Below are 11,402 nucleotides of genomic sequence, written 5' to 3' on the forward strand. Positions count from 1 at the left end.
GGTCTGCAGTCTGAAGGCACTAGGTCCAGAAAGTAAGCTGTGAGTTATATATAGCTCAGTGCTTTATATGGTATAGTGAGTTAGCTGCCCCCTGCCCCTCCTGCTGGCCCCGCCCCCACCTGTCAGCCTTTTGACAACCGCCACATAGTTGCAGGGGTGATGCACACAGCTAAGGCCCTCCTAAGCTCTTTGTCCACTGCCCTTTGGAAGCTTTTTAATTGAGGGCTTGCCTCTTCTGCCTCAGAAAGTCAAGCCAAAGAACCAACTTCTTTTCACACCATTGGATTCCATGCTAAAAGCTAATTAAGCCTAGAGGCCCAATTAGAAAAGAATTCCTTGGGAAGTTGGTAACAATTCCAAGAATGCGTGAGCACAGGGAAAGCTATGCCAGCAGTTGAAACACCAAGGGCAACAGCAGACTTTTTTATATGAAAGTAACATGCAAATAACTGAAGGGTCTCAGGTCTTGAAATTAGTAAAGGCCTTTGTAGCATGAAAGGCTTGAGACGTATGTCCAGGCGTGCTTTGTAAATGAGAAATCCAGAGAGGACATTTAGAATCTGACAAAAAGAAATTTTCAGTGAAAAGGTTCCTGGAAAGGGGATTTGGGGGAAGCACTGATTTCGCTAAAACATTTAAATTATAAACTACCTGGCTTTGGAAAAAGAGCCAAAAACCATATATAACTCTGAGCCTACTTTGTATAATGCAGATCAGATGCCTGCTCTATATATGGCTAAATGAAAGATGCCTGCCTCCCGCAAATTCTCCAGCAGGACGTTTATTTAGCTTTTTCAAAAGAGCTGCTGATAGATCAAGGAAAGATAGTCCTTATAAGGAAAAGAATGCAGAGAATTTGAAAATAGCCCAGTAAGACTGAAGGCAAAAGAGGGAGAAAAAGGTTACTACAATTCTTAAAAAAAAAAAAAAAAAAAAAAGGATAATAATTATTATAACTATGCAGTGCTAACATGTCTTTATTGAAAAGTCTTGTTGAAGGGAGCACTGGAATGGGGTGGGGCAGAAATGGAAAAGAAGTTATTTAAAGTCAGCTGGTGTGGGAAGCAGCAGGGGAGGGACCTTCTTGGATCTTGTTTTGCTTATTTTTCCCACTGGGGAACTGCCCCTAAATCTGGCATATATGGTTTTTTGGGTAGTGTATTGATCACATTCCCTTTTAGGACACTTTAGGTTGTCTGGAGTTTGGAGCCCGTAGGAATATTGAAGAAGTTAGTGAAGAAATGCTATACAGTGATTTGTTGATTAACGAAGGGGGATAAAGTCTGAGACATGTGTCGTTAGGTGATTTCTTCATTGTGAAAACACCATAGAGTGTATAGTACTTACACAAACCTAGAGGGTATAGCCTACTAAACACCTAGGCTACAAACCTGTACAGCATGTTACTGTACTGAATACTGTCAACAATTGTAAGACAAATCACCAGGCCATAGGAATTTTTTAGCTCTATTATAATCTTATGAGGCTACTCTCATATATGCAGCCCCTCGTTGACCGAAACATCATTATGTGGTGCATGACCGTATTCAGAGTGGTAGCTTTTATTTATTACAAAATAGTCAGAACTTGAGGAGGAAGAGACAGATGTCACTAGAAAAAGGGAGAAGTGGGGTGAGGGAGAAGTCAGTTTCCTGGGGTGGAATCATATTACCTTTGGGATTAGGACATTTTACTGTCATTGTTCACCAGTGTAAAACACTTTTACATTTTTTTTATTATTATTACTAAAAACATTTTTCTGCTACTTTACTGATGTACTTTACAAATCCTATTCTGGAAGTGGGCTCTTCCTAGCTTAGAAGATTGTCATCCAGGAGTAGTATCCCTGATGGTCTTGTTTCGAATTTTGTGTTGTCGTTCCACCTAAGTCAAAAGTGAGGCTGAAGGGGATCGAAGACTCCATTTTTTTCTGGCCCCCAATCTCTTCCCCAGTAACTGTGATATATCTGATATTTATAGCATGTGAGTCTTTATCCCTTTGTAGGTCTTTACTTCCTAACTTAGGGATTCTCAACCTCCTCTAAACATAATCACTTAGGAAGCTTTTAAAACCTACAGTTAGGATGCACCCAAGGCCAGTTAAATCAGAATCCCTGGGGTGCAACCCAGGCGGCAGCATTTGAAAAATACCCAAGTGATTCCAACCTGCAGACAAGGGTGAGAAAACGCTTCTAAACTCTTGCATAATGACATCAGCATGAAAATGAACTCACCTGAAACTGACTTTCCCAGGACATTAAGTCACTAATTGGCTGCTTAGAGCACTTGCCAGTGTCCTGCAGTTTCCTGGCAGCTCCTGGAGGTTCCCAGACACCCGGTTCCCCCATTCTCAATGTTGGAGGCCCACAGTCTCTGCACTTAGGGGACCAGCTGTAACCTCCCCGCCTGACCAGATAAACCACGTGAAAACAAAGCGAGACGCTCCCACCTACAGGATGCAAGGACCCAAGCTGGGATTTGTGAGAGTCTCAGCAGAGGCTATGAGGAACTCCACAGAAAATGAGTCAGGAAAGCAAAAGTTCTTTGTTAGGGCTTGGAGGAGGAGAGGGTTGTCAAGCATGTTTTCTTTATTATTCCCACACATAGGGAGCTGGCTTTAAGAGCTTTCTGTGACAAAGCTGAGGAGAAAAAGCCCTGAGACTTAGAAGGCATTTAAGAATACATCACAAGGGGGAAATCAGCGGAGATTGTATCTGCAGTGGTTTTCTCCACCTGTAGCCAGAGGTTCTCTCATAGGGTTCTGTGGCTTTCCTTGGGGCGCCTTTTAAAGGCATCCCAGTCCAGCCCAGGATTGATCGGATTCCAGGAGATGGCAGAGGCTGGTCTGACACCAAAGAAGGCTGTAAAGACAAGAGACCCTTTGGATGGCTGTTTTCATGGGAATTGAGCCCCAGCGAGGTTGGCCTGGGATCACACAGCTGCTTATGGGCCTCAGCCTGACTCTTAAAACAGTGCTTGTGTTATTTCTTAATCGTAGCTATCGTTTGAGTTTTTAACTATGTACAAGGTATTGTGCTAAACGCTTTATGGTCCTTCATAATTCTCATAGCAACCTCATGGGGAAAGTACTATTATTATTCCCACTTTTACAGAGGACGCCCAGAGAAGACAAGTTATTTGTCCGAAGTCACGCAGCAGGAAACTAGGCGCCAGATTCAACGTAGGAAAACTGCATTTAGAACAGGAGGTCTAACCACTATGCTCTACACGTGGGTGCTTTTCACTTCGTGAAGTTTGGGGGAATGGGGGTATTGCTGGGGTTATAATCTTGTGGTTAGGATCAGTCCCTTTGGGGTTATAATCTTGTGGTTAGGATCAGTCCCTTTAGGGCATATTCCGGCTCCAGACCCGCAGCTCAGCTTCTCTGGCTCCTGGGCATGGGAATCTGGACTCCGGAGCGCAGCGCTCCCGCGGCCAGCAGGAGTCGCTATTGCCCTTAGCAGCCAACTCCGTTTCCCCGGGTCACCACGGCGCCGGGGAGGGGCCTTATAAGTGGAAGCCAGAACCCTCGTGCAGTGGCCTCCCGGAGCGCCCAGCCCACCAGGTACCCCCGCCGCGCTCCGGGCGCGCCTTTCTACCAGCCGCCTCGAGCATGCGCAGTACCCCGGCCGGTCCCGGGATCCGCGGCGCGCACCCCGCCCTGCCGTGCCCGCCCCCGGCGCTCGTGCGCCCGCCTGCGGTTCGTCTGCGCCGCCCTGGAGGCCGCGACTTCCGGACTGCTCCTGGCTGCAGGGGGCGCCGCCGTCGCACGGAGAGGCCTGGGCGGGGCGGACCGGCGCTGGGCAGCCGGGACAGCCGCGGCAGCCGGGTCCGCAGGGCAGCAGCCGGCCTCTCCCATTGCAGCCCGCCCGCCCGCCTACCGGTCCGGCGCGATGGCGGGGAGTAGCTCCCTGGAGGCGGTGCGGAGGAAGATCCGGAGCCTGCAGGAGCAGGCGGACGCCGCAGAGGAGCGCGCGGGCACCCTGCAGCGCGAGCTGGACCACGAGAGGAAGCTGAGGGAGACCGTAAGGGACCCACCCATCACCCCGCAGACCCCAGAGGCGCATCCTCCCCGGGCAGCCCCGCGGCGCCCAGCAGGGCCCTCCTGCAGGCTCCGGTCCCCAGTCCCCACGCCTCCAGGGCGCACCTGGCGCACCTGGGCCAGCTGGCGGCGGGCTCTGGGGAGGGGCCCGGCCTATTCTCAGCCTTTCCTTTCCATCTCGCTGATCTAAAGTAAACGCTCCCAGGGGAAGCAGGGGTGGTGTTGAGAAGGTTCTGGAAGGAGCATTTTCCCAGGAAGGTTCTGTTTCTGGGGTGGTGGCTTTCGGTCGTGTGTCTGCGTCCCCGGGAGGTGCACTTTGCGCTGCTGGCTTGCTTTACTCTGAGAGTGGAGTGGGAGGAGGTCCTTCCTCTTGGACATGCGTACCTTTGAGAAGGGGGTGCCGACAGGTCAAGTGGGAGAGACACTGTGGACTTGGGGCCCGGGGATGCTGCACTCCGCCGTCCCCGTCGACCCTGTGGTTTCCCGGAGGCCTGTGTCTCTGAGGTGGTAGAGAGCCATTGACAGCTTGACAGCGCCGCGTTCTGCTGGAAGAGCTAATATATAGTACAATACCCTTCACCTTTCCCTTTCTTCAGCAGTCCTCCTTCGCTCTTCTCTCGTACAGATAGATAATCTTTTGTTACCAAGTCTTGGAAGAAGTTGGCGAAATATCAACAGTTATTGGGTGTATTCTCTTGCGGGCTTCCCCTCCCCCTTGTTAAATGTAATACCTGGCTTCCTTCCTTTCTTCTAAGGCAAGTGTATCCAGCAAACAGGAACAGGATTTCAGAGGTAGTATAGTATTTGATATTTGTCGATTTTGTGTGTGTGTGTGTGTATTTTAATCAAGATACTGAAACAAACACCTTAGGAATGTTATGACAAGCGATAGTATGATGTCTTGCTGTGCTTAATATACGGGGCTGTTCTGAGTTGAGTAAATCGTTCTGGTTAAGTGTTTGTAAATGGCTGTATGGCTGGCCACAGAAACTTCAAGATCTGAAATGGTCCTCTTCAGAGGAAAGCTCAACTAGAGAAAGTTTCAGATAAAATACAAGCAGGAAAAAGGAAATCAATAGGCGAAAGATAATTCTCAGTATTTGCTTTATAGGACGAGTCAGCAAAAGTCCTGTGGATATCCCTGAACTTGGCTGGGTGGTAAACTAATTCCGACTCCCTAACTGGCTAGCAGCTGTCGTTGAACCATTTGAACTATATAGAATATGATGGATAAGAACAAGAACTTTGGACCCAGACTGTCAGAATTTGAATCCTGGCTCCACTACTTACTAGCAGTGGGCAATTTACTTAACCTCTGTGTTTCAGTTCCCTCAGTGTAAAGTGTGGGTAGTAACAGCATCTTCCTGTCGGTTAAAGGAGTTACTATGTACAGACAGTACAGTGGTGCTTGGCACAGCAGGGTAAGTGCTGTGTGCCCACTGTCATTAAAACTGCACAGCCCTGGCAACACAGTGCTCCTTCACCTTCAGTTCCCCACGCAGCAAGGGGTCTTAAAAATGGCTTGCTCATTTTATGACATCATAAAACACTTCATTTACTGCTTTTAATCAACATTTTTTGGGGCGGGGAGCTTGAATGAAGAGGAAGTGGACAGGCTGGTAGGCATGTTTGATGGGTTGAAGTGGTGTTAGTGGTAGAAGTCTGAGGTCTTCTCACCCTGCTAAGAAAGAGTATGTGTGACCCTATGCGGAAGAGCCTTGTATTGACTCCTGGCCTAGTGATTGATGTTAGACACAGAAGATAAATTTTATGAAGGGCACATTATTACTTTTATTTTAATGTGCATCTTTTGTGCATCGTTTTTATAACAGTACTCTTCCTGTGCCAGTCGGCTAAAGATAATTAATACTTTCATTCTTTTCACGGCTTTATATCAAAAGTGGTTTAAGTGGTTTCATTTTAAGAAATTTTTGCAAGCAGTCTACCTGGGTGATTGAACATAGAACCTTTTAAGACAGCAACTTGAGGACTGGATCAGACCATTGAAGAGAGACTTTCAGGCTGCAAGTTGTTCCTAACTTCTGAAATTGGAACTGAAGTGTAGCTACCTTAGGTATTTAGATGTAGCTTGGGCTGTGAGTTAAGCTAGCAGTAACAGTTTCTTTTGGCAGCAAAGATAAAGGTTTAGTGACAAAACCGTGAGCCACTGCAAAAAATATTTGACCAGAGAGTTGGCCTAAATTCAAATACTCAGACGTTCAGACTGTAGTTAATAGGCCCTATTAAACCAGCCCTTACCTTGGAAAAAGCAGCCATCCCTTACTTCCTTCTAGTCTGTGTTTCCAAGTTGTGTGGATCCTTCAAAATGTTGGAATGAGGTTATTTTGCTTGACATGATTGACTCCAGATCTTGTGACCCACTAGGGTTTTGTCATTATTTAAAAAAAAAAAAAAAAAAGGCAAGAAGAATCTTCCTTTCTGAGTAGTATCCAGCAAACAAGGAGACAGGGAGTTGTGGCCAGAAGGTTCTTAATTAGTAACATGATTAAATCATGGGAAATAACCAATTTACAAAAATTCCCAGCATTTTCCCTCTTTACACTTGGTAAATATTTCCGGGATAGGAAACCGAGGGTGCATTTTGTGCTTGCATTGGCACTCCCAGAGTGGCTGTAACTGGAATGTACACTCTCGATTTCTGCTTTCATATGTAGGCAAGGCAGAGGCACTACAATGCCTTGTTCATGTCTGTTCTCCCTCATTATACAAATATGCCTCGTAAATTATGGGCTTTGGCACACACACAGGAGGTTGTGTTTATCTGTTATCCATGGGAGTGCCCCTTAATGTCATCAGTGTTTTTCCCCCCTTTCCTTACCATATAAGGGCAGAAGTTTAGCTTGGCTGTGGTCACTTGGTCTTACACAGCAAGTTGGGTGAAACCTTCTTCGTATAACTACAGTTTGCATAAAATAAAAAGGACCTGACCTTTGATCATCCCAGTTTCCACTCCCGGTTCAGTCAGGACTTTGGAAACATATTGCAGAGGATTGATTTCTAGAATATAATATTCTCCCACCAGTATTTTTTCTTAATAGCCTTACCTGGAATACTTTTTCAAAAAGTAAAAGTCACTGCCATTTTTAATTTTCTGTGGTTGTATTGGCTGAAACATCTGGATTTCATGAAAATCTAAGCCTCGTAAAAGGTTTTTTTTTTTTTTTTTTTTTTTTCCAAATCTGATTTGGGATATTATACTATGGTGGGGTGGGCATGCCCTTGATTTCTATATAGTACCATGTTGGGGTGGGGGAATGGGGTGCATGCCCTTGGGCTGTTACCTTAGAGGAGGGTCATATGCATTATAAGGCACCTCAAGTACAAAGCACCAGGAAGTTATTTAAAAACAGATCTGCAGGAAGACATTGGTAGCCTTGACTAATACAGCAGTCTCTTTTTTGAGTAGTTCATTAATTGTTAGAACACAATAGCACTTTTGAAATAAAAGAAACTATCATCCCAAATTGAAAGACTTCACTGGCAGTCAGCACGTGGGGCTGTTGTTAGAAGAAAGCTAACTCCCCTGGGTGCAGTGGCTCACGCCTGTAATGCCGGCACTTTGGGAGGCCGAGGCGGGTGGATCACCTGAGGTCGGCAGTTCGAGACTAGCCTAGCCAACATGGTGAAATCCCATCTCTACTAAAAATACAACAATTAACTGGGCATGGTGTCACGTGCCTGTAATCCTAGCTACTGGGGAGACTGAGGCAGGAGAATCGCTTGAACCAGGGAGGCGGAGGTTGCAGTGAGCCAAGGTCACGCCACTGCACTCCAGCCTGGGAGACACAGCTAGACTCCATCTCAAAGAAAAAAAAGAAGAAGAAGAAGAAAGCTAACTTAGTACACTAAGAGTGATTTACATGCCTAGAAATAATTTGTGTCCGGGGTCTTGACCCTCCCCAAATGCCTTGTTATTTATATGTGCTTTTAAATAACAGATGGTCATGTGTCTATGGGCTTGTACCAGCAGAGGCAACAGCAGGTCCTTAAGAATCCCCAGGTGCCATGATGAAAAGAACCTTAGAAAATATCGAAATAACCTCAAAACTTAGAAAAAAAAATACCAGAAATAAAAGCTAGTAAAGGTGAGAGGTGTGGGGCTTTTGGAGCATAGAGCATAATAAATCAGAATAAAAAGTAAAAATAAGAAAGAGAAAAAAGTAGCCCTGATTAAATTATAAAATTAAACATATCTTGAATTCTAACAAACCAAACAAAAATTCTACTAGGCCAATGTAATAGGGCCTGCAGAGCCTGTCATGGGTTCAGGGTTTTCCCATAAAGTTAGGTGTGCCTCAGATACTACTCCCAGGTCCTGGCTTTAACCTCAAAGGCCCTCTGCCTGTCCTGCTCTGAAACCTCTGGGGCAGTAGGCATTGACTTCTGGGCCAGGGAGTAAATGTTCCGTGTCCTTATGTTCCATGTCCTTACGTGAGCTTCCTATTACCCATTAGCATTGTTTTATGAAGTTTTCAATTTTATATCCTGCCTAATTTCAAAAAGATTGTGATCATCACTTTAGTGGATGATTTGCATTGCAGCAGCTGTTCTCCTAGTCCTAATTAGGGTCTGTCCCTGAGGCCTTTCTTGGGGAGTTGGGATGGGGGCGGGAGAACATCTCAATCTGATGTCGGAAGAGATAAAGACCACAGGAGTGAGAACTGCCAGTTCCAAGGTTTCCATGACGTTCCGGGAAGCCAGGAGAAGTGACAAGTGGAGAGCTGGCATGCCAGGAGCCTGGTGACTTGGATTTTAATCCTGTCTCCCACTGATGACTCTATGGCCTCCGCATACTTCAGTGCCCAGGGTCAGAGTTCCCTCCTGCCGCCTCTTTTTAGTCAAGAGCTAGAAGAATGGCCAGCTTCTTTGGGTGGTGGCAAAGGGGATTGTTTATTTATAGTACAGATTCCTGCCCTCCCCTTTGACCTCCTGAATCAGAATCCCTAGGGACAGGGCCTGGAAGTTTGATTTTTTAAATATTTATTTATTTTTTTTTTAATTTTTTTTATTTATTTATTTTTGAGGCAGAGTCTTGCTCTGTCACCTAGGCTAGAGTGCTGTGGCGTGATCTCGGCTCACTGCAACCTCTGCCTCCCGGGTTCAAGTGATTCTCCTGCTCAGCCTCCTGAGTAGCTGGGATTACAGGCACGTTCCACCACGCCTGGCTAATTTTTGTGTTTTTAGTAGAGTTTCACCATGTTGGTCAGGCTGGTCTCAAACTCTTGACCTCATGACCCAGCTGCCTCGGCCTCCCAAAGTGCTGGGATTATAGGCTGGGATCAGCGCCCACCTGAAATTTTGATTTTTTTAATGCTCATCTCTGGGTTGATTCTGACACTCAGTCACTTGTGGGAATTGCTGATGTGGACAATGCCTAGGGATCCTTCTAGCTAAAAAGTTGAGACTCTATTTTTTGGATTTACAGGGCCTCCTCAGGAAGGGGCAGGCACCCTCAGGTCTGCTGTGTGTGCCCTACCATTCCTCTCTCTGTATCACAAACTGGCACCTAGAAATGGGTCTCCATGCCCAGTTGTTGCTGGGGCACCCTGTATGAAGCCCTGCTGGCTAGTATTCCTGTAGGACATATTTTCTGATTTCCAGGAGTCTGAGGTTCTACAGAACGACCCTGGGGAAACACAGGAGTGGCATTTAGACAACAGCATTCTGTAAACGCAGTGCCAAGAGCTAAGGGAAAGAATGGGGGTGGGGTTGATCGGAGGGAAGACATGGATGGATTGGTGGGGGCCCTTTGGGTAGGGAGATCTCATGTGCGAGGCTGGAATGAACATGAGGTGCTGTCTCCTTCCTTTCTGGTGACTCAGCTGTGTGGGGAGCTGGGGGATAGAGACCTGTCACCCAGAGGGTTCTATCCCCAAAACGTAAACAGTCATCTTTCTGTGAGTACAAAGTCCTTGAGGTTTAGGCCCAGATCTAAAGCAGGGCAGAGAACTTAGAACTTGGTAGCTACAAAAAAGTTTTGAAAATCTTGCTGGCATTGCTCTAATAGGCCGTAGCCTCTATAACAAGGATATTTGCCATCATATTGAAAATAGTAAGAAAGGAAGAATGAAAAGAAAGTGCACAGTGCTTTTGAATACATAACCTAGACCCTCTGCGGAGGCTTTTTGTTGTTGTAGGGCTTTTGGATTGTGTGCTTGGTTTTTTGTGTGGTTTTTAATTTTGTTTTGTTTTGTTTGCCCTTTGTTTTTGCTTCAGCTTTGAGTTCCCCTCCACCCTCAAAAGGAATAGAATTTTACTGGAAAATGAAAATATAGAAAAGTGAAGAAATCTTAACTGACCCAGAAGTATATCCTTAATATATACATCCTTCCAGTAATAGTAATAAAAAAACGCCCAATGGTTTTTCAAAGACACTTCTCTATAATTAAGAAATTTGTTATCCTATTACCCTTGCCCTTCAATACACACACACACCAGAAACAACAGTCATCTGCCAGTAATTCCTAGCTGGGCCCATTTACCAGCTGTGCACTGATAATGATTTACTTCGTAGGCAGTACAGTTGTAAATGCTCTTCCTCCGGTTTATTTCACATTTGCCCTGCTCCCTGCCTCCATCAACCAATTACTACATTTTTGTCAAGATAAAAGTGTATTCACATGTTTTTATAGAGTCCTTCACCATGGTTGGAGATGCCCTACTCACCTGTCTTCTCAGATAAAACTTGGCATTTAAAATCTTACAAATCTAGATGAGCAAAGAGCTGAAGGTTCTCAGATTCCTTTGATTAAAGACTGACCACAGTCTCTAACTACATTTGCATTTCCAACTCTGTATTGTGGATCCATAAGCTAAGAACATTGCTTTTATTAAAATTAGGTTGGTTTTACTTATCTTACTGAGCCCGTACTCTGTGCAGAGAACTGTGAGTTCTCTGGATGCGAGCAGCTTACAGGTCAATGGCAAAGACAGGGCTGTATGTAGAGAAATTTGTTATCCTATTACCATGGGTCCCTAAGTGTGTATTGTAATTTCTAGAAAACTCCTAAGTGTTCTGAAAACCCTGCCACCCCTTAGTGAACATACATTCACAGTGGATGAGGATATTGTACCTAATGAGTAAATTCTGCCTCCCACTTCCATGCACAATATTTAAACAGCCACCAGTGCAAGTGTGTATAATGGACCATCATAGTCTTACAAGTGTTCTGAGACTCATAGCAACAATTTCTTATGACAGGGAAAAAATCATTACTTCTCAAAGAAACCAACGTTTTATTTCAGACATAGATACCAAGTAAAAACAGTACTTGTATTATTTTTCTTTTTAGTAGTTTGATACTTTTCTTGTATTAACCTTGACTTCGAAGAAATTTCA

General features: G+C 45.3%; 1 protein-coding gene across 23 annotated transcripts in view; it reads left to right on the forward strand.

Moving 5' to 3' along the window:
- The window catches only part of TPM1 (tropomyosin 1), a 41,021-nt gene that overhangs the window by 2,113 nt on the left and 27,506 nt on the right, over positions 1-11,402 (forward strand). For 6 of the 23 annotated variants that reach the window (XM_025390182.1, XM_025390178.1, XM_025390183.1 and 3 more), the window contains exon 1: positions 3,632-4,025. The exons of 13 other annotated variants lie outside the window; for them this stretch is intronic. In XM_025390182.1, the coding sequence (XP_025245967.1) occupies positions 3,894-4,025 (132 nt within the window). In that variant the 5' untranslated portion in view covers positions 3,632-3,893. Of the gene's footprint in view, positions 1-3,629; positions 4,026-11,402 lie in introns of those variants that run through there. 4 more of the 23 variants (XM_025390181.1, XM_025390176.1, XM_025390177.1 and 1 more) reach the window with 2 other exon arrangements.

Source organism: Theropithecus gelada, chromosome 7a (assembly GCF_003255815.1).
Source record: "Theropithecus gelada isolate Dixy chromosome 7a, Tgel_1.0, whole genome shotgun sequence".
NCBI classification, from domain to species: Eukaryota; Metazoa; Chordata; class Mammalia; order Primates; family Cercopithecidae; genus Theropithecus; species Theropithecus gelada.